This window comes from Vicia villosa, linkage group LG4 (genome assembly GCF_029867415.1).
Source record: "Vicia villosa cultivar HV-30 ecotype Madison, WI linkage group LG4, Vvil1.0, whole genome shotgun sequence".
Taxonomy (NCBI): domain Eukaryota; kingdom Viridiplantae; phylum Streptophyta; class Magnoliopsida; order Fabales; family Fabaceae; genus Vicia; species Vicia villosa.
Genome location: NC_081183.1, coordinates 158845077 through 158872137, shown reverse-complemented (window position 1 = coordinate 158872137; position 27061 = coordinate 158845077). Strand labels below are relative to the sequence as shown.

Below are 27061 nucleotides of genomic sequence, written 5' to 3'. Positions count from 1 at the left end.
TTAAAAAAAAAAAAAGCAAATTGATTTTTAATAAAATATTTTTCTTAAAGAATAGCGAGTTAAACTCATTTGGTTTTAAATTAAACCAACATTAATCTTATTATAAATTCATAATTTTTGTGGTGATCATCTTTCCATTAAGACTTGTCTTCTTCTAGAATTAGAAGAGTGATGGTTCCTTTGTCTAAAATTTACACCCAATTCTTCTTTTTTTACTGTCGTGTTACAAAATTCACAAATTCATCTATTTACCATTCAAAATTTAAAAATTATTTATATATTCATCCTAAAATATAAATGTGTCTAAGAGAATCAACAGAACACAAAATAAGCTTTCATATTTGTCCATTAATCAAAATAAGTTAAGAGTGGTGAGAAGATAACCAGTTGAACTTGAAGATTTTAAAATTTGTTCCATCTCCATTACATTCTCGATAAAATTAAAAAAAAAAATGCTACCAATCTCTCTGTTTTGCATTCACTATAATATTTGAAATTGAATCCCGTACAGTCGGCAAAAATGCTGCATTCACAGAGTCAAAGCATTGGTAGCCGTTTGATTAAAATTGGACGATTCTGATGGTATTATTGGCAGTTCTCACATTCCAAGTCATTAGTCATTTTGTGAACTTGAGTTAGGCCGTAAACTCAAATTCTTAATAATAAATCAAATACAGAATGGTATCGATGGCCCTTAAGACAGAAGAGAAGACAGCATTGGTTTCCACAAACAGTTCAAAAAATAAATTATACTTGAACACAAACTGCAAATGACTCTAATCTCCTCATATACAACCATGAAACAATGTAAATAATGATTTCCCTTTACATATTACAAAACATCTAGTAACCATGGCAAACTAGAATCAGAACTACATCACTTCCTAAGCCATGATACAATAACCAATAATCCAAAACCACTGAATAACCTCATATCATTGTTACACTAGTTCCTTTCCTTTTCTATCCTTTTTTCTTTTTGCAAATATTTATACAAAAGTGCAAATATTCCTTCAAACAAAATAGACAAACTAGAAAAGTAAGATTTAACATGAATTAGAAACTCCGGAAAGTCATGAGATAGTGTGATATTTGTTATGATGTGACTCCTCAATGGCAGCACCAAAATAATTGACTTCCACACAAAAAATGCCAACCTCTCTATACTGGTAGTCCACTTTGAGTAGGAAATCTTGATGGACTCAGAAATTTCCTAGCTTCAATTGGTAATACATAAACTAATCAACTTTTGCATTTGATATTATAAACTTCAATTCATAAATAGGACTCAAACATGTTTTCAGATCATATCTGACTCTTAACGAGTTTCAGATCATATTGTACATAAAATAAACGACCGCGTGATTATATAACTTCAACAAAGGAACAGTGATTTACACAGTAAGCTTAGTTAACAACATGTTACCTGAGTTTTATTAGGTAAATATCTACTTGCCAAGTCCTCGTCGATCGACACGGGAAGCGAAGGCATTTGGCTCATTATACCAGGTGTTGCTCTCATGCTGCAAAAACTTAATCAATGAACTCAATCCAGATATATACAACAGCAACAACAAAATGAAGAGTGAACATATTGAAAATAATCACTTACTCTTCAAGAATGGTACTTATGTTGTGCCGTGTCTGACTGAAGAGGTCGATGTTATCTTGCAACTGTTTATAAAAGAAAATGATCATCAGTTGCCGCAGTATTTATGATCATACAAACAAAGACAAATAAAATGAAGGCCAAGATAATCACCTTGAAAGTAGATAGATTGGAATTGATTTGACTAAAAGCTTGAGCATTTTGCTCCAAGAGTCGCTTCATTGGACCACAAATTCCTGACGGAAAAAACAGGAGAAAGGTTATTGACAAAATAAGGACGCCGGTGCGGTGACACTAAGACATATCAAAAACTAGGACACCAGTGCCGTGATAATAAGGGTTGGGTAACTAAGAAAACTTTAGATAAACTAAGTAATTTATCCACACTTCACTAATTATGTTGTTTGACCCAACCATCTTATTACTACTCATCTTTTTTAACACTTATTTTATCTCGTGTTTTGAATCCGACAATAATAATTATTGTTCCAATCCTCTTCTCAAAATGACTGTTTAATGTTTATCATAAAGTTAAGCAAAAATTCGAAATAAATACTCTCCACTACACCAAATAATTTTCAGAGAAAACCCCCAATATCTTCTTAGATAGAAATATGCATAACTTCTTCCGCCTAGGACTAAAATAATCAAATTCTTCTTACAAATACTCAATTAGTAAGGGTTACTAAGGGACAAAGAAATAAGCAAAAAGGATCCAATAATTACAGGAGGAGGGAGTATTGTATTAGATTTTTATGACTGAGTAGTCATGATTTAAATCCATGCTACAGATTAAAAATACTTTCGGGTTTCCCGTTTTCTAGTATTTGATGGTTTTTATTAGAGCTTTGTCATCAACAAAACTGAACATAAACTTTAAAAACCAGTGATATTGATGTTGTCTAGCCAAAGAGTATTTCTAGCTAGGGTTTTAACTCGGGTACTACCAACCAATTTGGCCTTCACTTACCTCCCGGCTGAAGTCCAAATTACCAGGGACCCTTTCCCCTTTGGACCAGAGGGTTAAGGCAAACAAAGTGATACTGATGTTGCCCACGTATATAAGTAAAAACGAAAAAAAAAAAACATGAAAATAATACTACAAGAAATTAATATACTGACCATCATCATACGGTTTCCGTTGACTTCTGTCCACATGTTGTGATATACATGAATATGTGGCTACATTTGGGGTTTGAACTGGCTGCAAATACTGCTTAGGCGATGACTCCACTGGTTTATCCTGAAGAAATACAACTTTAGAGAGCATATGCATAATAGACATGAAGATGAGGAGAGAAACAACACATAGAGAGAGTGAAGAGGTAAGAATTTGGTGTGGAGTGTCTATAATAACCATCTGTAGCTCTGAATGATCGAATGACTGTAAAGTGTAATCCATGGTGGTCTTCCATTGTTTACTATGTTGATTCTTATGTATTGTTTTCTACGTTGCTTCTTTAAGAAGATACCACAAATCTCATTTTTCTCTATGATGTAATTAATCTTTTACAATTTGAAAAAAAAGAAAAAATCGTGGAATCGCAAACAAAAAGCTTCATAAATAAATTACATCTTTTTAAGCTATAAAAAAACATAACATAAACCAGATTCCTGAATTTCTTGTACCTTTCTATTGTTGACCTTCTTTACCATGTGGTCTTCTGGTTTCCTTCGCTTTCTCTGCAGAATGGTTCAAACATATTTTAAGTTCCTATCTCCATACGCTGAGGTGCGATCCACATAACATTTTTTCAGCAGTGTTTAAATATGAGTATTGAATACATTGTTAAAAGAACAAGAGCTTACAGTCATCCACCTACACCTCAAAGCAACATCACGAACAGTTTTATCACGCAATGAAGCAGCAATTTTGACATACCTCGTGATACTAGGCTCATCAGCATATCTAGCCATGAAATAAGGAAAAAAGAAAAGAAAACAAAGGTTATGCAATGGAAACTAAAAGGGGTGAAGACCGTATCAGCACAAGCGTGACAAAAGCTTATCATAGTAAATCTGAACCATACAAATGTTAAAGTGTTGTCAAAAGCGAGCAATAGCGGTGTCGCGGAGATATCCCTTCCTGTTACAGGGCATGCTGTGGCAGAACAGTTTCGTGTGGAGGCCATAGCAGCACTAGCATAAAAAATAGCAGGATATCGCGGCTGCTATAGCACCATACTTCAGAATGACTTCAAAAATTCAGAAAATCCCTTAAAACTTAAAGGGAATTGGAGTGTTTTAGGGATTTTGCTGCTAAAAGACATCTAAACCAGTGTTGTCGATGGCGGAGAGCCAAAATCCCGCCATATCGGCTGCTTTGCGGTGCCGTTATAGTGGATTACGGCAGAAAAATCTGCAATACCGGCCAATATTTACCATTGCGGCGAGTCCAAAAACCGCTATGTATATCCGCCATAGTGCTGTCATGGCGGATATTTGGTAACACTGATGTAAACAACAACGTTTGGACTTCTCCTTTCTCCCTCTATCTCTCTCCTACTATCCTTTTTCACCCTCTCACTGGCCAGTCACAGGTAAGCGTGGAGCTTTTATGTGTACGTATAAATTATATAAACCATACAAAAAATTCAACAAAAACACTATCTATCTATTGTGTTTTTGGATCTATTGTGTTTTTGGAGTCAACCACTTTTGTCCGCTATCCGGGATTGATAAGAATAAGATATTGTCAACAAAAGAATAGAAAATAAAAGAAGGGTTTGCAGAATTTGATGTTGCATATAATAAAGTTTTAAATCCCACTTGGAAATTGAAAATAATGTCATAAACAGAAAGGTCTGCAAGTGGTTCCATAAACAAAGATGGAGGGCAAGCAACTGAAAAATACAACACAGTTTTGTATTTGAAATATTCTCTATTAAGGATTTCCTAATTAGTCTTGTTGTATTTGAAGTATACTGCAATGAATCATTGAGCCGTCATTCGTCAAAATATATTGGAATTAATCTCAAGGAAACTATTTACCACCTCAGTTTTTCCATCGGTTGAGTTCCCAGCAGTCTGAACAGTTCCTTCCAAAAATGAATAACAAACAGAGGGTCTCTGTCACTTATGATGGACCTTGGGACTCCATGAAAATGAACCACAACTAACACAACTTGAAACCCTTCGAGTTTCGGCAGCCCGGTGATAAAAATCTAATGAGATATCCTCCCAAACTGCATTAGCAATTGGGGGCGGCTGAATTAGACCCCCCGAGGTTATAGCAACATATTTTTGCATCTAACAAATGTCACAAGACTGCACAAATTTCTTCACCGCCTTGTGCATTCCATCCAATATACATTATCACCTAACCTCCTATAGATGCAGAGAAATCCCGAATGCCCGCCCTATCTGAGTGGAGCAAAAAGCATTAAAGAAATTTCTACTAAATCCACACGCCCTGTATACAACAACACTCCCTTATCCACCAAAAATCGCACTCAGCCCATAGGATTCTTTTCAAATTCTGTCACGATTTGCTGAATCTCAGGGTACTGTTTAGCAACCACTATGAACTCTGCTCCATCCAACCAACGGGGATAGGACACTGAATTCAAGCTCGCCGACATCTCTGAAGCTTAACAAAGCATCTGCAGCCTTATTCTTCAGACCCTGTTTGTATAATAAATGCTTCAGGCTATGACCGCCAATGTTGGATGGAAAGCACTAATGCCACCATTTCTTTCTCATAGACTATGTGAAATTCCCCTCTGGCAATGCCTTGCTAAAACAGGCGATGGGGTTCCTATCTTTTTCATCAGTACAGTCCTGATTCCTTGTCCTGTGGCATCACATTCCACTTCAAATGGAACTGAGAAGTTAGGTAAAGACAAAGTCAACACCGGACGTTGAGTCATTGTCCTTTTGAGCAAAGGCCTTTGCTGCCTCTTTTACCCAATTAAATTTATCCTTTTTGTGTGAGTTCTGTTAGAGGCTTAGCCAGTTTCCCTTATTCCTTTATGAATTTTTTATAGTACATGTTTAACCCTAAAAACACCTCACTCCCTTCACCGTCTTTGGGGTTAGCCAATCCGACACAAACTGAATTTTTGAAGGATCCGCTCCTACCCCTCTCTGGATATGACATGTTCTAAATACTCTATACTTTATTTTCCAAAACTACATTTCTGCTGGTTTTCCACAAAAGAGTTGGGCAGAGGTTTCCAATACCATTGTCAAATGGTTGAGGTGTTCCTCCCAATTTGAACTACATATATTAAAATATCATCAAAGAAAGCAAGAATGAACTTTCATAAATAGGGTTTGAACAGTTCATTCAGCACGATTTGGAAGGTTGCATGTGCGTTGGTTAGCCCAAACAGCATAACCAAGTATTCGTAGTGGCAGCTATGAGTTTGGAAGGCGGTTTTGCAGTTGTCAAAATTGTGCACTCTAATTTGGTGATAACCAGACTTAAGATTTAGAAAAACACCTTTGCTCCATATAATTTGTCAAGTAATTCATACATAGCCTCCATTTGGAATCCTTCTTTCTTACAAACAAAACAGGAATAGAAAAAGCACTTATACTAGGTATTATTATTCCTGCTCCCAACCTCTCCTGCACCTGACTCCTGATCTCCTCTTTTTGGGGACGGGGGTAACTATATGGTTTAACACTTAAAGGACCTTCACCCGTTTTGATAGCAAAACTAATTAGCATCCTAGCAAAATGAAGATACAATCTCACTGATCCTTCTCTCACTAATAACGGAATTCCCATGTCATTCCCAACCCACTCTCCTCTTTATTCCTCATACAACTAACTTATTACCTCACTCTCCTTAACATCATTCATGCTCCTTCTCACTTGTTAGCTTCCAACTCATCATTCCTTACTTTGGCACGTTCTCTATGATACACCCTCCAAACTTAGGGGCTCGTCTCATTCTCTTCAAGTACAACAGGCTCAATTTAATAACAAAACAGCTCTTCTTTTCTATTTTATCAGTGATGTCAAATGATCGCAAAAAATAGCAATTTGTTCAAATTCACGACCCTACAATGTTATAGCGCTGCTATAGCCACTATATGACAGCACATTGTACAAAATTGCATATCACAAAACAATAGCAATTTGTTAAAACTTCCTCTATGCTATAGCACTATTTGACACTTGGATTTCACTTAAATATATGCGTAGCAAGTCATCAACAAACAGATTTACTAATTACTGAAACTATACAACAGCAATGTGATATGAAGATGCCAAAACTTATGTAGCACCGACACTTCACAATGAAGGCATGTCCAGTGTCCGACATTTAAAATGTTTTCTCAAATTATTACCGGTGTCGTGTCAGGTGCAAGTGCTTCTTAGGCTAAAAATAAATCCAAGTATCCAACAACCAAAGATAAACTACTTACTTGAGAAGGCCTTCCTCCAATTTGTACTGTTCATCAACGGACCACTCAGCAGCAAAACCCGCATCATGCTTCAATCCAGGGACAGAATCAACAAGAAGAGAAGAGCCAGAAGCACTCCCTGGTTGACTTACAACAGACGAATTCAAATTCCTATTCGTAACGCTTGAATTCCCAGAATACATCATCCCAGAGGTATCATTATTCAACCCAAAGTAATTTCCCATTGGAACCATCTCAGGTAAGCTACTAACAGCACCAGATTGAAATGATATTGCATGCCAATTCAAAGTAGAATTCATATCACCATAGTGAAAACCAGTATTTGACTCTGCAGCCATCACTTTTTCCCTATTCGTATCCAAAATAATCTTCAACTAAATCACCCTTAATTCATTTTTCCAACAAATTGTACACTCTACACCAATTCACAGATTCTGAGCATCCATTCTATATCAAAACCATTCAAACTCCTTGAAGAGAAAGAAAACCCAGAAGGAATTAGATCATAAATACACAAACAAAACAACACACTCAAAATAACAAAAAAACAGAATCTTGCTAAATTCAACTGCAACACACAAACCCTCAATAACAACACAGATTCAGCAAACAAAACAAAACAAAACCCCTTTATTAGAAACCAATAAAAATCCAAACTTTAACTCAAAACAAGTCCTAAATCTCAAAAAGAAAAAACCCAAATCAAATTTTCACCAAAGGAAAAAGAAAAGAGAACCCTTTTGTATTTTAGTTAGAAATTTAGTGTGTGAGGCATAATTGGTGACGGTTGTACCTTTTTTCTTTCTGAATGTTGTTGTTGTGAGTGCAGTGGCAGTGCCACTACCCATTTAGCATTTGATACTTTTTACTTTTCTGGATTAATAATTCGGAAAAAAGAAGCTTGCTTTTTCTCTCCCTAGAGAGAGAGAGTGTTAGAGAGAGAAGAAAGAGATGGATTTGAAATCCAACCAATAGGGAAGTAGAAAAAGGCACCAAAAAGGTGTTTCAGGGTGATTTATATTTTGAGAAAAAGATAGGTATAATAATGGTTGAAAATTGAGGGAAGGAATGAATGAATGAATGGCTGGTGTGGATCTTGGAATTTAGTAACAGTGGGAGTGTGAATAGTACCAATAATAAGTATTTTCATTTTTTTATGAATAGGTTAATTATTGTGGACATCCTCTAACTAGTTTGGTTGGCAGTGTTATACTTTTTCTATTATCAATTTTTTGAAGTTACACTGTTGACCCATTATCAACTATTTATAGGTTTGGTTTGACTGTTACAAGAGACAAAAGTGATTTATAGAATTGATTTTAGAATGATTTTGAGATGTTTGATATTTCTAAAGTAGAATTGATGCTGCATTCAGAATTGATTATATTTGAAGTTAAAATTTGTAACTTTTGAATTTAAACATGATTTTTATACTGAAAGTTGTTGTTCAACTCACTTTTACATAAACGTATTCAATCATAAATTACTTTATACTTAAGTCCCTTTTAATCAAAATCAATTTTATAACATGAACTCACTCAAAATCAATTTTCATCACCGTAGAACCAAACACATACTAAGAGTTTGTTTGAATTGCCGGTGGACAGAATTGTAGCTTCAAGTAGAATCAATCTTGATGGCACAATCAATTCTAATTTACAAGAGTCAAACATCTCAAAATCATCTTAGAATCAATTATACGCCTTTAGAATTACTTTTGCATATTCCAAAAGTTAAACCAAACATACACTAAGTATCAATTATTACTTATGTTTCTTATTATGAGTCGTTTTGACATTTTCACCTGTATTAACAAAAGTAATCATTTTTGTATGAAAAAAAATGAAATTATGAAGAATTTTACAAAACTGTCATTCATCAATCGTATCAGAAATACAAATTTAAAGAATTGGAAGAAGGAAAATAATAGAAGAACGGAGATGCAACATCAACATCTGGGAGAAACATAAAAGAACTTTCTTCCAATGAAGAATATGAAGTCTGCTTAAAGACATCCTTCGAGGAAGATGATTTTGAGGTAACTAAACCATCTTAGAAGCAATTATTTAGAATTAGTGCTTAGTTAGTTGAAGAGAATGATAAACTTAGAAAATGTAACGTAGCCTTTAAGGAGTATTTAAGATCTCTTGAAGAAAATAATGAATCATTTAAGTTAGAAATAAATAAAATTAGAAACTCAAGAGAAACTTGTGAGACTTATGTCTCCCACAAAAAGGAAGTAGTTGAATTGCATGAAACCCTAGGCAAGTTTACCCAAGGGAATGAGAAGCTTGACTTGATCCTATCAAGTCAAAGGCCTTCCCTAAATAAGAACGTAATAGGATTCAAGAAGGATAGAAAACCCGATAGAGGTGTAGATCATAACAAAAAGAAACATCTAGTCTATAAATGCACACACCGCAAAAAAAAATTGACCATTTAGATCCTTTTTGTTTTGACAAATTTAAAAGGTCTAAAGAACATAACCTATAGCTTATGGAAAAACTAATGCACCTGAACCCAATAAAATTTCGGTATCCAAGGTGAAACCTTAATAATTTGCAGGTATACTCTTAAGTATATAATAAATCTCTGATCTAAGAATGTACGATGGTGAATATCAACAACAATGATCAAGGTAAGAGTTTTCGAGAATATCTCAACCTCTATGATCCTTATTGATCATTTGACCTCGTAACAGGTTGAATGGATATGTTTGTGATGGACTTAATCCACTATAGTCATAACTGATTACAAATGCACAATCAACTGTCGTGACTAACAATACAATGCACAACCAACTGTTGTGACTAACAACCTTGCACAAGCCAGCTGCTTGTGACTAACAACCTTGCACAAGCCAACTGCTTGTGACTAACAACCTCTAAGACTAAACTAGTCCTAGCCCTCTTGAGAAATCTGACCCAACTGGTCTCTCAAGGAACGATTACAAGTTAACAAAAGTGTTTAAAATTGCTTCTAAAAAGCTTTAATCACAACTGTGATATTTCACTAAGATTTTAGTACAAGAGATATGAACTCAGAATAGAAAAGATGATTTTCTTTAGCGTAAGAGTTCTTCGTTTGTATGTGAGCATGTGTTCTTTTCTTTCTGTATATGAGCTTTTCTTTTATTCGTTGATTTTCTCTTTTTGTATCAGCTCACTTTTTCTTTTCAAGGATTCTTCTATATATAACTTGAAGAATCTGTCTATTATCTTGATCTTTGGAGAGTGCATTAAATGCTTGCGGGTTTGCTTTTTGTTTTTATTTCTCCAACGAGCTGTATGTGTGTTGCTTCTTCAATCAACCTTAGGAATTGTTCCATTTGAGTGCTTCAGCCGTTTTTTTAATCATTATGTTTTTAACGGCATCTTATCTTGATTCAGAACTTTGCATCTATTCATAACTTCTGTTCTGACTTGTGAATATAACTTCTAATAATGTTTGTCTACAGCAGTTGGTGCATTCAGAAGTTACTTCATTAGAACTTCAGCGGCTTTTCTTTTCAGTGTTTGTTCATGTTCTGATGGTACTTGTATTAGAGCATCTTCTGAAATGAGAAACATATAATTAGAGTACCACATTTACTTATACAAAATTTATTTACTTGTTATCATCAAAACACTAAGATAAGATTAGAACCAAACTATGTTCTAACACACAATTCCACAAAAGCAACAACATCACGCGCCTCAGTTTCATAGTCAATTTACAGAAGCGAAAGAATCGAAGATAAGGCACATGGAAGCATTATTATCTCACCTCTGGTTTTCTGAACTTTATTTCCCTCAAGCTATAAATCCAGGTTCTCTTTACCATTGTTGTTAAACTAACTGCTGTGTGATTTTGTTTGCTTGTTAAAATCTTGTTGTATCATTGTTGCTCTACTTATTATTGTTGTTGTATTGCTTGATTCATAACCGTGAACCGTGAGAATGAGAAACATTGGAACTGAATGAGAGAGTATCGATTGAGAGAGGAAGAGAATGGTTTGATTGTCGTTGTTGTTGTTCGTAGGTGATATATAGTAGAAGGCGGAGGTTTTACATTGAAGCAGAGATAGAAGCAGAGCAGCCATTTGGAAAATAAGGGAGGATACCGATTTCTGTATGTATGTTTTTAGGGTTTTTTGTGTTAGATTTTGTTTAGGCCAAGTGGAAGAAGCCCAATCTGATTTCTATCTTGCATACCCCCTGGAGCAACTGGAAAACTATTCGAAACAAAATAATGAAGTCGCCATCAAACATCTATTTATCCTACGTGCAGAAATGGAAAATATCGAAGAAAACCAGAACAAGCATAGGTCTCGGAGAAAGGGTAAGGGTGTCTGTTACGTGAGGGGAAGGTATTAGCACCCCTCATGTTTGTGGTACTCCACAGGATCCATTCTTGCTATTTTCTAATCTAAAGGTGTGTGTGTGTGTGTGTGTGTGTATCATGCAATGTGATAAGGAAAACATGCAATGGAAGGATAAACATATAACATGAAACATGAAAATAACAAGCAGACAAGATAAGAGAAAAAGTTGAACAAAATAAGAAAAGAAAAGTCTGAACAATACAACAAAAAAAAGAAAAATTTGCTCGCTAAGGCGTTCTTACCCTGTGAATACGTACCTCCAACGTGCAATGGAGAAATCAGAGCGCCATAGTTCAGCTCAAAAGTTCTCTTTCTCTCTCGATTCGCGTCTCATAGAGAGACGGAACCGAGCACCCTAAGGGAGCATGCAAACAAGGAGTATCACAAAGATCCTAGCAAACATGGCATGTGAACAGGCATCATAGATAGAAAAAACAAACATTTAACATGCATACACGAATGTGAGTGTGTGAACAGGCATCATAGATAGAAGAAACAAACATTTAACAGGCATACACGAATGTGAGTGTGTGAACAAGCATCACAAGTGTATCATACTAACAGGCATAGTAGATAAGAAGATAGTGAACAAGCATCACAGATATCCTACGAACAAGCATCATAGATAAGAAAGGCATATCATATAACGTACGACAAACATATACATGGGAATAGCACACGATGTCACACAAACGAGCTCGGCTTGTAAAGCAAACAAACTACCGGAATAGTGACATGGGGATAGGGGAACTGCTCTAGCTAACGGGGAAAGCCACCCGAAGCGACTGTCAACAGGGAAAGCCACCCGAGACAAGCAAACAACCAGCTTTAGCTAACAAGGAAAGCCACCCGAAGTAAACAAGCCGGCCAAAGGGAGCTTTAGTCAACTGGGGAAAGCCACCCAGGACAAACAAGCTATCAAGGGGGAGATTTAGTCAATCGGTGAAAGCCACCCGAGACAAACAAGCTAGCAATGGGAAGAAAGGGGGATAGCATGTGCATTCGTGCACAGAGCATCAGCGTCGGGCAACGCAAGCTAGACAGAGTGTGAGGATTCGACTGCATGGTCCTTGTAACACCCCAAAATCTACCCGGTAATTGTAAACAAAATCAAAGTGTTTTAAAATTTTCATACAATGAAATAGGATGTCACGTTCGTAATTTAATTCACATACGGAAATTATGCCTCCACATAGATACATAGCACTTAAGCGAAAGCGGACAAATTATAACATTAATTAAATCCTCAAAAACACTTCATCAAATAAATTACTTCGCAGTGGAATCATCAACTTCATAAAATATTTGAATCAAGTCGTAGCATCTTTGCATGGTAACTTCAAGTTACAAATTAAACCAAAACCAAATAAAATTCAGCAATTGAAATAACAATAAAAACATTCGTTTTGTCCCCCCCCCCCCCCCCCCCCCCCCCCCCCCCCGAGTGCTACGTATCAGCGCGACAACCGACTCAACTCACATCAGCTAAATCCTTCACTCACTAGCATCACATGCACGTTACATATATAATGGCAACGACGAAAACAAGCAAAGGGTGAGATATCAAACAATATAAATAAAGTCATAATAAAAAGTATATTACGGTTCAAGTTATAATATATATCTCAAGTCTCAATCTCAAATACAAACGATTCAAATTCAAAATCATATAACCACACACAACGTCGCAACCAAACATATGAATGAGACACGACAAATGCATCATGCATGTGGTACCCAGGGCTTCAGCCTCCATCGCCAATTGCCAGATAATAGAGGCATCAAAAATAGGCATAAGTCTTCGTCATTGTTTTTTCCAATCCAGGCCGTCGCTACAACATGCAATTCATTATACACTAAAACATGCAACAAAACCACAATCAATCACAAAACAACGTTGCATAAGGCATTAGCCTACATCGCCAAAATATATCAATCATTATTGATAATTACTCGTCACTTTAATTTACTGCAACATCACAAAATTCGCAATATTTCAAAGTATGCAACAAGTCAAAACATCGCCGAAAACGTCGCCAATTTACGGATACAGAATCAATTCCGGACTCGCATAATTATGCTACTCGTTTAATTAATTCTCGGGTCTGTTATTTATTTTTCGCTCGGTCAAAATTATACCTGAAGTTGGTTCTGCTACTACTACCTAATTTATTTCTGCTACTGTTAAAATACTCTTGTTCTACTACTGTTACCAAAATTCAGTCTGTTACTGTTAAAAGAGTTATTCTGCTAAATGCCATAAACCTGTTTCCTGGTAATGTTTTATTTCTCTCAGTCACTACCTTACCTCACTGTATTAATTAAATTAATTGTAATTCATGTGAGCCTACTATTTTAATTTGCAAGAGCTACCTAATATTACTAATTTTTAATATTCAGTTCTAATTGGTTTACCAAAAGTGACACAAGTGAAATAGGACCTCCGTCCCACTAAGGGACTCCCATCCCCATTACCTATATTACGTCCCAAAAGGGACTCCCTCACATCACACAGGGCGCCCTCCCCTAAGGTAATTGTTGAAAGTATATTGGAGTACTTTTAGTTTTATCATTTCCACAGGGATTGGTGCGATATCACTGTCGTTCTATAGCTTATATTGTCTTGAGTTAAAGTAAACATAGGGTTTGGTTTTGATTTTAGTAACGTAACTCTTCGATCTCATGCAAAAAGTTTTAAACTTAGTATGTGGTTTTAAAAGATGGTAAAAGAATGTCAAGATTAGGATTTGATAATTTACTTCATATGTATTTCCTTGATAAAACATGTGAACTCATAAATGATAAATATAATCACATATCCTCTCAATATGTTTCAAGTCTAAACCATATTGTGAGATTTGCCATTTTGATCCTTAAATGATCTCTCAACCTAACTATCAAAATGACAACATTCAAAGCTTAATATAGGTGAATATCAACTCACAAATCTATTTCTAAACTTTACTTGTTGATAGATGAAAAACCTAGTTCAAGACTTGAAAACATTTTCTCAAATAGAATACAAATCACATAAACATATAAACACAAAGTTTTTCACCATATATTGATCATCACTTGTTCACATACAAAATATCAAAAGATATACATACTAAAGATAAATTATCTACCTCTAATCTTGACACCAAGAAGGTTTAGCCACCCATTTCCATGGTGACTTCAGCAACAAGCAAACAATCAAGCTTATGAACATCAAACTTGAAGTCTTAAAGATTGATAGATAAAAGCTTGAATTTAGTTAACAATGGAAGATATAGGGTTTTCTAACACAAATGTTTGATTTCTAGGTCAAGAGAGAGAAAAAAAAGATGGAATGAATCACAAAATATCTAACTAGCACCTAAATAGCAAGGCTCATCTGCACAATTTCGCCCGGCGGAAGAAAAGCTTCGCCGGGCGGAACCCACAATTAAGGTCACGTTACTTTAAACAGCGCAACTTGTAACACCCCATAATTTCAGTTTATTAATTTGATTTGGATTTAAATTAAATAAGTGGAATTTTAGTATTTTAATTGGAAAATGATGGAGTAAAGCTATTGGGCTTATGGTGTGATGTTAGTAAAAGAGGGGTGCTAATTAGTTAGGCCTTTTACTAAGTTGTGGTTAATTTAATTTATTTTATTTTATTTTTCATAAAATAAGAAAAAGGAACCATTTGGGGAAAAAGGAAGAACACGTGAAAAGGGCAAGAGAAGAGAAAGAGGCAAGAACGTGGAACCGGAAGGAGAATATTCAAGAGATCCATCGAGGTAAGGGGGGACTCTTCCTTTTAGTATCTCTTATATGGTCTTAGGTAATAGGTAGATTGATGTATGGTTTGATTCAATTAGACATCGGGGTTGTTAGGTTAGGTTGTTATAATTGGATTGAATTGATGATAATTGTGTGAACTAATTGGTTAATAATGCGTTTAAATGATGTTTTGTGGTGTATAATTGAATATATGATGATTGTATGCCTGTATGTGATGTCTGGAATCGTTTTTGGGTGAAAAGGGTGTGAAATCGCAGGGTCTGTCGCAGACTTGGGGTTTGCTGAAATCGCAGGTCCGCTGAGCGGAGGGGGGTCCGCTGAGCGGAGGTCCCAACGTAGTTCGTTTCTGTTGGACGTCACTAGTGGTCCGCTGAGCGGAGGTCTGAAGGATCCGCTTCTATCTTGCTTCACTGAGTGAACCTTGCTGTGTGTGAATATTTCTAAAACTTTAAAATAACGTATCTTTTGATCCGTGTGTCATTTCTTAGTGCCGTTTTGAGCGTTGTGCAAGTAATTAAATGTTTTATATGACGAATGATGAATGTGGGTGGTGGCCGACTTTATTTCTTTAAAACTCGATTTAATTACTTGATGAGAATTGAACATTGTGCGCATATGAGATAGGTGTGACAATGTGTTTGATGTGATGATGAATTGGTTGTGATTATTATTATGATTGTGATGAATGCATGACTGTTTGAATGATGTTGAAAACATGTACATACTATTTCGGTGATGTGGTGTTGAGATGAATTGTTCATCGTGATTCGGTGATGTTTTAAGTATGTTATGTGTGTTTCATTCATTCATATGCATTTGATGTTGGATCCCGGTGATGTTTTGGATCGTTGGTGGACATATTTCCCATTGTGCGGAAATTGTGTCGGTGGGCCGTATCTCGATGAGGCGTAGATCGGTTAGGTGGATTGATTCCATGGTTTATTGGTACCACATGCATAGTGTCGGTTGTGTTATTGCATTTCGTCATAACATGATTGTATGGATTTCTGTGTTATGTATTGTAATCCATTATTGTGTGAATCTGAATATGTATAATTGGGTGAACGGTATATTATGATGCTTGTTATTTATGAATTGCATAATATTTACTAATTGAGAATGCGACTCACCCTTACATGTTGTCATTTTCAGATTGAGGAGTAGCGCCATTAGTGCTTGGTGAGGATGACTCGTAGAGTTTATCCATTTATGTTGGGTCGTGTCGGTCATGCTCTGGTCTTGTAACACTGGGGAACTAGAGTTTTAAAGTTTTATGAGATTATTCCATTTTATTGGTGCTGGATTATATTTCTGTTTGGTTGTAGTTGATGATGTTTCGTATTCCGCTGTAATAAACATGATTACGTTTTGGTGAACCGTTTCCTAATGAAGCATGACTTTGACCATGATTGGTTTATTTATTTTAAATAATTGTGACACCCTTGTGTGTATGTTTTTACTCTGATTATTTGTTTAAATTGCCGCGGGGTTAGAAGGGCGTTACACAACTGTGAGCCAAAAAATATCTTGATTCGCCCGGCTAGCCAAATGCTCCGCCGGGCGCTCCAGAGAAGAAAGATGGTCAAGAAATGAGCTGCCTCGCCCCTGGCTCGCCTCCAGCTCTCCTGGCGGAGCTTCGCCTCCAAGCCATGCGCCGGGCGAGCAATAGCAAACACTGACACCTTCAGTGTTGTCAAAAACCTCGATTCTTCGACTTTTTTCCTGAATTTTTTGTACATTTGCTATCACTAATAACTGAAACACTAGAAAATAAATCAAAATACCAAATATTTACATATAGTAAAAATCACTTATTTACATAAGCTATTCTACTAAAAACATAGAAAAAGGGGTTAAAAAGTGTCTTAAAAACATATGATAATCAACAACAAAAGACACTTAACAGTAATGGGTCGCCCGCCCCTTCCTTTATAGTGGGTTCCCCACTTTATTTGATTACAAGGGACGTCCGTCCCTCTAATTGAGTCCCCGTCCCTAAACAATTTCTTCTCCAGATTAATTTCCAGCTTTACGTTTCCAACTCATTCACGGTTCACAGATATCACCAAACAAACATCATCGAACATCACAGAAATATTTCAAGAACGTTATTGTTCACAGATTCAATTCCACGAAATCGTCACAGATATGCAATTATAATTCACAACACCAAACAACAATTTCACAACAAAATTTCGACACAGTATCACACAAAGCATATACATATAACAGAAAATTCAATCGACACATAGAGACTATAAAATCCCCCAAAACCACACACAATCCATCATGTCCCTATTTATAGAGCAAGAACCCCACCCTTACCTTTGGATTGAAGGTTGCTCTAATTTGCCCCGACTGAAAAATCCCCAAAATTCCTCTTCTTGAAGTTCACTGCTATGTTATACCAATTTTCTTCTCTGCTAGCTTGCTCTTCTCCAAATTATTTTATTGACTGAGTGTTTCTAAACCTTATAATTTTACCTCACTAAACTCAATTTGGGCCTCCACTCAAAACACACGTGCAACACTTATAGCCCAATAAATTTATTTTATTAAAACTCCCAATTTACTCGTTAATTCTTATTTTACGATCTAATTTTATTTATTTAGAAAATTCCCAAAATAATACCCGACACTCTAATAATATTTCGAATACTAAAAATATTAAAAATCTTGATTAATTATCGATCCGCTATCCCGAACTAATACCGACTAAATCGTCCTAAAACACGAAAATTTCACTAAACACTCTAAACGTCTAAATTAAACGAATAATTGAATTTCCGGGCGTTACAATTCTCCCCCACTTAAAAGATTTCCGTCCTCGAAAATTCATCCGATACCACCATCCTTAACTTCATTCCAGTTTCCAACTCTTCGATCTCCAAGTTGTTTTTGACAACACTCTAACTACTATTCCTTCGAAACAGTCGAACTCAACAAGGTTTAAATCTAACATACTAATTATTCAACGCAATCAAGAACAACGAAACAACTAGCAACACCAATAATCAACGATAGTAATTAAAAGTATTACTAATGAAATACGCACCTCCGACATTCTTGTCCTCATTAGCTGTCTGAGTTCCAGCTAAAGCGGATACTTTTCCACTGCCTGGTTCCCTCTTTGGTTTCTGACACTTGCTACTAATATGCCCTTCTTCACCGCAGTTGAAACAAATAACTTCCTTATGTCTACAATCAGTAGTTACGTGTCCTGTCTTACCACAACAGAAACATCTTTTCTCCCCAATAGTACATACATCACACTTGTGACCAGGTTCTCCACATTTGAAGCAAACCACACTAGTAGGAGCTCCTCCCCCACTAGTTCTTTTTCCATTATCCACTTCTGCTTTTCCTTTTCCAACTAGAGCATCATAAGGTGTGCTATGGTTCTGTCTGCCTCTCCTATCCTTGACAATTTTGCAATGTGCATTATGATCTTCTTCATAAATCTTGCAACTATCAACCAAATCAGGAAAGATACAAATCTTCTGATACCCAACAACTTTCTTGATCTTAGAGCGCAATCCGTTCTCAAACTTGATGCACTTTGAAAACTCAACACCTGCTCCCTCATAATACGGGTAGAACTTAGCCAACTCAGTGAACTTTCCATCATACTTTGTCATTGACATATTCCCCTGTTTCAGCTCAAGGAACTCAATCTCCTTATTACCCCGAACATCTTTAGGATAATACTTCCTCGGAAACTCTTTGCGGAACACAACCCAAGTGATCTCTTCACCTGCCACCTCCAATCTCTGGCGAGTCTCTAGCCACCCGTTATCAACTTTGATTGCCAGCATAAGAGTTCCATACCGAACCTTCTGCACCTGAGTGCAGTCCATCACGCGGAAGATTCTCTCTATCTCCTTCAACCATTCCAACGCACCATCGGGGTCATGCTTGCCTTTGAAGACCGACAGATTCTCCCTATGGAAAGTTGGCGAACTGCGGGATCCAGCATTCTCATCAGCATTTGGCTGATTTGCCAAAGCCTGAGCCATAGCCTCCAAAGCAGCAGTAAACGCAACATCGTTTCTCTCAGCCATCTTAACTTAGCACTACAATAGAAACAACAGTCAGATAAAAGTAATTAACAATACTCGATTGTTAACTAACTACAACTCGACACTGGCCGGACGGACCGAACTTCTCTGATACCACTAATGTAACACCCCAAAATCTATCCGGTAATTATAAACAAAATCAAAGTATTTTAAAATTTTCATACAATGAAATAGGATGTCAGATTCGTCATTTAATTCACATACGACAATTATGCCTCCACATAGATACATAGCACTTAAACAAAAGCGGACAAATTATAACAATAATTAAATCCTCAAAAAAACTTCATCAAATAAATTACTTCGCAGAGGAATTATCAACTTCATAAATATTTGAATCAAGTCGTAGCATCTTTGCATGGTAACTTCAAGTTACAAATTAAACCAAAACCAAATAAAATTCAGCAATTGAAATAACAATAAAAACAATTGTTTTGTCCCCCACCCCCGAGTGCTATGTATCAGAGTGACAACCGACTAAACTAACAGCAGCTAAATCCTTCCCTCACTAGCATCACCGGCACGTTACCAATATAAAGGAAACAACGAAAACAAGCAAAGGGTGAGTTATCAAACAATATAAATAAAATCATGATAAAAAGTATATTACAGTTCAAGTTATAATATATATCTCAAGTCTCAATCTCAAATAAAAACTATTCAAATTCAAAATCATATAACCCCTCACAACGTCGCAGCCAAACATATGAATGAGACACGACAAATGCATCATGCATGTGGTACCCAGGGCTTCAGCCCCCATCGCCAATTGCCAGATAATAGAGGCATAAAAAATAGGCATAAGCCTTCGTCGCTGTTTTTGCCAATCCAGGCCATCGCTACAACATACAATTCATGAGACACTATGACATGCAACAAAACCACAATCAATCACAAAACAACGTCGCATAAGGCATTCGCCTACATCGCCAAAATATATCTATCATTATTAATAATTACTCGTCACTTTAATTTCCTGCAACATCACAAATTTCTCAATAAGTCAAAACATCTCCGAAAACGTAGCCAATTTACGGATACCGAATCAATTCCGGACTCGCATAATTATACTACTCGGTTAATTAATTCCCAGGTCTGTTATTAATTTTTGATCGGTCAAAATTATACCCGAAGTTGGTTCTGCTACTACTACCTAATTATTTTTGCTACTGTCAAAATACTCTTGTTCTACTACTGTTACCGAAATCCAGTCTGTTACTGTTAAAAGAGTTATTCTGCTAAATGCCATAAACCTATTTCCTGGTAATGTTTTATTTCTCTCAGTCACTACCTTACCTTACTGTATTAATTAAATTAATTGTAATCCGTATGAGCCTACTATTTTAATTTGCAAGAGCTACCTAATATTACTAATTTTTAATATTCAGTTCTAATTGGTTTACCAAAAGTGACACAAGTGAAATAGGACTTCCGTCCCACTAAGGGACTCCCATCCCCATTACCTATAACACGTCCCAAAAGGGACTCCCTCACATCACACAGGGCGCCCGCCCCTAAGGTAATGGGCCGCCCGCCCCCTTCCTTTATAGTGGGTTCCCCACTTTATTTGATTACAAGGGACGTCCGTCCTTCCAATTGGGTCCCCATCCCTAAACAATTTCTTCTCCTGTTTAATTTCCAGCTTTACGTTTCCAACGCATTCACGGTTCACAGATATCACCAAACAAACATCATCGAACATCACAGAAATATTTCTAGAACGTTATTGTTCACAGATTCAATTCCATGAAATCGTCACAGATATGCAATTATAATTCACAACACCAAACAACAATTTCACAACAAGATTTCGATACAATATCACACAAAGCATATACATATAACAGAAAATTCAATCAACATATAGAGACTATAAAATTCCCCAAACCCAGATACAATCCATCATGTCCCTATTTATAGAGAAAGAACCCCACCCTTACCTCTGGATCGAAGGTTGCTCTAAATTGTCCCGACTGAAAATCCCCAAAATTCCTCTTCCTCAAGTTCACTGCTATGTTCTATCAATTTTCTTCTCTGCTAGCTTGCTCTTCTTCAAATTATGTTATTGACTGAGTGTTTCTAAACCATATACTTTTACCTCACTAAACTCAATTCGGGCCTCCACTCAAAACACACGTGCAACACTTATAGCCCAATAAATTTATTTTATTAAAACTTCCAATTTACTCGTTAACTCTTATTTTACGGTCTAGTTTTATTTATTCAGAAAATTCCCAAAATAATACCCGACACTCTAATAATATTTCTAAAATTAAAAATATTAAAAATCTTGATTAATTATCGATCCTCTATCCCGAACTAATACCGACTAAATCGTCCTAAAACACAAAAATTTCACTAAACACTCCAAACGTCTAAATTAAGAGAATAATTGAATTTCTGGGCATTACAGTCCTTCCACTTGACGTACTCGATAATAGGATCTTGGGATAGTTCAAAAGCAAGCAACGCGTGGCGTGCGCTAGCTGAACTGACTCGATGAGACTGTGCGGGGGTTGATTGCTGTAGCGGGGAAAATCTGAGATCGAAGCCATAAGATTGACTGGAATCAATATTTCAGTGAAAGTCGCCACCGCGCTTTATTGTTTCCAAAGGAAAAGGGGAAAGAACGAAGAAAACCCAAAGTTTGTTTTAAAAAAAAAAACAAAAAGAAGAGATCTTAGGTACGGGTGTTGTTTATACAAGGGGAAGGTTTTAAGCACCCCTCATATCTGTGGTACTCCACAGGAACCTTTTTGAAAATTTGTGTCGTGTGTGCTAAAAAGGGTTTGTTTTATTTTTAAAATAAGCTCGGCAAAGCATTAAGCTTTGTGCCTACATACCTCCTCGGTGCAATGGAGAAGTCAGAGCTAATGTAGTTCCGCTTAAAGGGAAAAACGTTTTAAAAAAAACGAATAAACACTTTATCGTCGTCGGAGAGAAATACTCAGCCATTGATCTTGAGCATGAGAACAAATGAGTTCTTTGCATTGCAAATTAAAGAAGGGCTCCAACTCGGATAAAATCAACGAGTATGCCACTAGCTCTCTCACGCGGAAAAGATCTCATTAAATCAATCAATTTCAAAATCGTGGGGTATAACCACTCGTTTCGACAATTAACAATGTCTAAACTTTGAAGAAAAAGCCACTAAGGGCAAAAGATTTTTTAAAAGAAAGGTTTTGAAAAGATTGCAAACATAAGATGGTTTTGTAAAAAGGGAGAAGATTTTGAAAATTAAAGAAGTGGGAGGAGATGAAGAGACTATCCTATTGCGTAAAATAAAAGCTAAGGAAAGAAACGGTCTAACCGAAATAAGAAGCTAACACTTGACATTATGAGTCAAAGTAGATTTCCCATCCTTTGGAATTATCACTACCAAACCAACACATTATCACTTGGGGATCCAGATGAACTTATTATCTTAGCACCACTTTGCATTAAGCACATTAAAATTCTGACAGAAATCGGGCAGAGTAACGGCTGTTTTCGGGTAAAATCCTTATATCAATGCCTTGGAATTAACCATCAAGGGCTTTCAAGGAAATACTTGCACACATAAACAGACTACAATCCAATGCCAGACAGACAAAATAACCACAGAGTAATAACAGAATAAGGGTTTAGAGGTACTAAGTCCATAAGTCCGAATTTCCAAAATGCTAGGGATAGTAACCAATAGTCCGAAAGAGAGCCTTGAGTGTTTTTTAGATTTTCGTTATTTATTAGTGTTTTATCATAAAAGTAAAGTATGGTCCAAGTGGACAAAAAAAGAAAATGGCGGAAACATAAACATAGTGTCCAAATGGACAAAGAGAAAATAGCGGAATATAAATGTCCAAATGGACAAAGGAAAAATAGCGGAATGTAAATATGATGAAATGATAAAATAAAGCGATAAAGCGAGAAATATAAAGAGCAATATAATAAAGTGCGGAAATTAAAGTCAGTTGTTAGATGTTAAAGATAACCATCTTGAAACTTGTCAAGTATGTTATCAAAGTTAGTAATAAAGATCGATGGTGAGTGAAGGATGTTCTCGGATTTAAATTCAATGGACATTTATCAGAAGCTTGATAAAATCATAGCGACTACACGATAAACCTCCATAAGTCTTAAATCAACCGCATACCAATTCTCTTCCATGTTTGATCTTTTTGATTCGGGACCCGAAATATTGCGCTATGTTAAGCAGATCGCCAAGTGATTTATGTAGAAATCACCCTACAACGAGGCCGGTCAAAACTTTATGTGCTAATGCATGCGAGAGAAATGATATGTAGATCATTCTCCGAAAGAAATACTGCACGAAAAGAAAATAGGTAACGATCTAGTCTTTACCAAGAATCCATAAGAATTCTCAAGGTGTTAAGACTTTCATCGATCAAAAGAAAAAAGGAGAAGAAGAATAAAATCATAAAAGATAATCAACTCACACTATCATTAATATCATTCATCTAATATTATGGATTTGGTCATTTCAAACCTATCAACATCCTAGATCCAATGATATTAATGAAGTGGAGGAAGTAGGAAGCCAAAACAAGCATAAAAAAGGCAAAAAAACCACATTCTGCCAACAGGAAATCGATTTACCTCTGTAGGAAATCGATTTCCTGAGTGCAGAGTTCAAATTTTGAAAAAAAAAGGTGGAAATCGATTTCCTACAGAGGGAAATCGATTTCCTGCACGCAGCATTCAAAAAATCAGCATTAGGAGGCATAAAACTTTACTTAAGCAAACATACAAACACCTTATGATCACACACCAATTGGAGCACGAATTTTCCATCAATTCACCATAAAATAGGACCAATATAGCATCAAAGATGCATCACACACAAGCACAAAAGAATCACATTATGATGGATGAATAAAGATGAAGAAAATTACCAAATCTTGAACAAAACTTAGATCTACTTCAAGAATCACCAACACAAATCTTGATCTCTCAACAATTGAAGAAAAAAAAGAGTGAAATGGATGGTGGCTTAGCTCAAAGTTTGTGAGGTTCAAGATGTGACTCACAAACTTTATGAAAGAAAAAGAGCTTTGGTGAATTTGGTAAGGATGAGGAGAGAAATTGCAAGGGGTTTGTTGGCTCTCAAAGCTTGAGAAATGAATTTGCAAGAACTTTTTTGGCTATCAAAGCTTGAGAAATGAATTTGCAAGAACTTTTTTGGCTATCAAAGCTTGTGAAATGAGGGAGTAGAGACCTCTATTTACAGGATTGGAGCAAGAGTAGTAGAAATTTGGTCTTTTTGCATTTGGTAATTAGCTTATGTTTAAATGGTGTTTAAATGGTATTTAAATGGTAAAAATGGTAAAATGAGGTTTAAGTGGGTTTAATGAAGGGGTTAATTTTGATGAGGTGGAAAATTGGTAAAATGACAAAAATGATCAAATAAAATGTGATTGGTGCCAAAATGGTGTCATGCTTCCCTCTTTTTTTTTCAAATTTCGTCCAGGGAAATCGATTTCTTATATGGGTAAATGGATTTCCATAGTGAAATTTTCAAAAATTCCTTTTCTTGCACTGTTTTGATTTTGCCCGATCTTTTTCCTGCAAAACACAAACAAAGGAAACAAAATGCATATTTTTGGATTTTGGTTAGTATAAAACAAATTAAAGAAAATTAGGTGCTTGATAGTTCCCCTCAAAGACGAAGCGAACATAACACCGAAAAATGAAATCTCAAGATTGTGATCTTGATTAATGATTGAGATGCAAATGATGTATGATCTTAGGGTCAAAAATTGGGGTATGACAATTGCGAACCCTTTCCGCATGCCTTCAATGAGGACTTAACGGTGTGCCTTTAAAGGTCTTATCGCACCGTGACTCCCTGCCACAAAGCACAAATATAAACACACTAACAAAAACAGAGCCTCTTTTGAGGGCTTGGCCAGATGAATGCCTACCCTACTTCTCATGTTATCATATGGTGCGAGAAAGCGAATAAAAGGGGCAAGAGAATACCGAGTGGATAGCAAATCCGCAATAAGCTAGCAAGCGAAAGCAAAGAAGTCCGGAATACTTCACGTAAGCCAGCATCAAGCAAAGTCAGAAAGCATCATCGTGAAAATAACTCACGAGCAACATGTGGTACACGTCGAGCATAACCATACGAGCAACCTGCAAGAGAACACATGCCAGACAACACAAGAATATACATCTCAATGAATGAGAGATCAGATGAATCACATCGGGAGTAAGTTCGTGTCCTGCAAATAAAGTGGAACACAACGCAAATCAAGTCGTAAGACAAGTGACTACGGAAGCGAATTTGTGTCCCACAAATAAAGTGGAACACGAAGCAATCGAATTGCAATCGAAGGCTATCGCAAAGTACCTTGCATATCTTAACAATCAAGTCAGTAATAACAAGGAAGCATGCACCCGCCATAGAAAATACTAGCAATTAAGTTCTAATTAAATCCTAAAACGAAATCTAACAAGAGCAAATTGTTTTTTATGACCTTTTCATCTAAAAATTAGAACAAAATCTATGTAACAAAGCAATTAAATTCTAACGAGAAAAATATTACATGTTTTTATTCTCTTTTTATCATGCTAAGAAACTAACAAAATAATATTTGATTTTTATATGTCATTTTCTTACCTAAAAGAAATAGGAAACAGACTAGTTAAAACAATTACATCTAATGTGAAAAATATGTACACATGGGTTTAGAACTAAAATCTGGTGGTGCAGAGACGGGCAAAGGCGGTGAGGCCCAAGGGAATGTCTTTTGTATTTCTGGCCAAAAACGTGTGGTGTTGGTCGATGAATAAAATGGATAGAGAGAGATTGAAGTGTTATATTTTTTCTGATATTTTTCGTTACAGATTCTTGTGATTGTGGAGATAAGGGATTGATGATTGGAGAGATGAAGAGTGTTTTCTGAGACTGGATGAGAATGGCGAAGAATGAAGAAGATGATTTCAGAATGTGGAGAGCATTCAAGGTTGAGAGGATTGAAGAAGTTTGTTACATTTCAGTTTTTGTTACGTTCTCCTCCCCCAATTTCTGTTATCTCTCTGATTTTTTGTTTTTGTTTTTCCTCTTTCATTTTTACACTCCTGTTTTGATGCAGGGCGTGTTTCTTTAAGTGCCGAGTTTCCGGTTCGGTTTTTTTGGATGAAGCAATTGGTTTGATGTTGATGAGTACATGGCTGCGGTTGAATGAATTGGGATATTGGCCTGATGCAGAGTCGGTGATTTTTGTTCAGCTTTGGATTGGATTTGTCTTGAATGTTTGTATTGCAAGTTCATGGATTGTAATGAATATGATATAGGATTTTTTTGTAATGGATATGTAATGGATTGTACCTTTTGTAATGTGTGAGTTGGATGTAGCTTCCTTTCCTAAGCATATTTGAATACTATCTTCCTTCTTCTCCAACATGCTTTGACTTTAATATTTGGATTTTGAGTTTGGAATAAAGCATATTTGAATGAAATTGATGATCTTGAGTGAACATGGAAATTGATGATCTAAGAATAACTCTTGTGTTACTTGAATACCAAGACAACCAATTGAAACCTCCGCATAAACCTTGCCAACTTTGATCGAATTGAAAACCTCAACTCGACATTATTCATGATAGGTAACAAGCCTTTAATTTGACCCAAAATAACCCACACGCCTCACCTCGTATCCTTGCGTAAAATTCTTGCAACTCAAATCCATCTTGCTTTGACAAACACCTAACATAATGCCTTCCTTATAAACCAAGACAACCAACTTTATGATCTTGAGTGAACATGGAAATTGATGATCTAAAAATAATAGAAATTCTTTAATTTTTCTTGATTTTTGAGAAACGAAATAAACGTCCTTCATAACTTATAGCAC

General features: G+C 36.1%; 2 protein-coding genes across 4 annotated transcripts; both read right to left on the bottom strand.

Annotated features, from left to right (window-relative positions):
- Positions 1-300: 300 nt before the first annotated feature.
- On the bottom strand, positions 301-8041 carry LOC131595693 (uncharacterized). Of its 3 annotated transcripts, none has more exons than XM_058868124.1 (9): positions 7781-8041; positions 6988-7457; positions 3419-3518; positions 3239-3292; positions 2732-2852; positions 1763-1845; positions 1613-1674; positions 1427-1523; positions 302-1213 (listed from the first exon to the last, which is right to left on the bottom strand). In XM_058868124.1, the coding sequence occupies exons 2-9, from the start codon at positions 7323-7325 to the stop codon at positions 947-949; spliced, it is 1122 nt and encodes a 373-aa protein (XP_058724107.1). In that variant the 5' UTR covers positions 7326-7457; positions 7781-8041; the 3' UTR covers positions 302-946. The 3 variants fall into 3 exon arrangements, with proteins under 3 accessions (XP_058724108.1, XP_058724107.1, XP_058724109.1); XM_058868126.1 differs by having other exon boundaries at positions 1071-1217; positions 7781-8035; XM_058868125.1 differs by lacking the exon at positions 7781-8041 and having other exon boundaries at positions 301-1213; positions 6988-7761.
- Positions 8042-18137: 10096 nt separating this feature from the next.
- LOC131598190 (uncharacterized) lies at positions 18138-19184 on the bottom strand. Its single transcript, XM_058870814.1, has one exon. The coding sequence runs from the start codon at positions 19182-19184 to the stop codon at positions 18138-18140; it is 1047 nt and encodes a 348-aa protein (XP_058726797.1).
- Positions 19185-27061: the final 7877 nt, after the last annotated feature.

Bases quoted from the DNA above. Each gene is read 5' to 3' on its own strand.
- LOC131598190 (XM_058870814.1), bottom strand. From the start codon at position 19,184: ATGGCTGAGAGAAACGATGTTGCGTTTACTGCTGCTTTGGAGGCTATG.
- LOC131595693 (XM_058868124.1), bottom strand. From the start codon at position 7,325: ATGGCTGCAGAGTCAAATACTGGTTTTCACTATGGTGATATGAATTCT. The intron at 1,524-1,612 runs GTAAGTGATTAT...AAGTTTTTGCAG, and splicing joins ATAAGTACCATTCTTGAAGA to CATGAGAGCAACACCTGGTA. The intron at 1,214-1,426 runs GTAACATGTTGT...AATTGAAGCTAG, and splicing joins ATTTACCTAATAAAACTCAG to GAAATTTCTGAGTCCATCAA.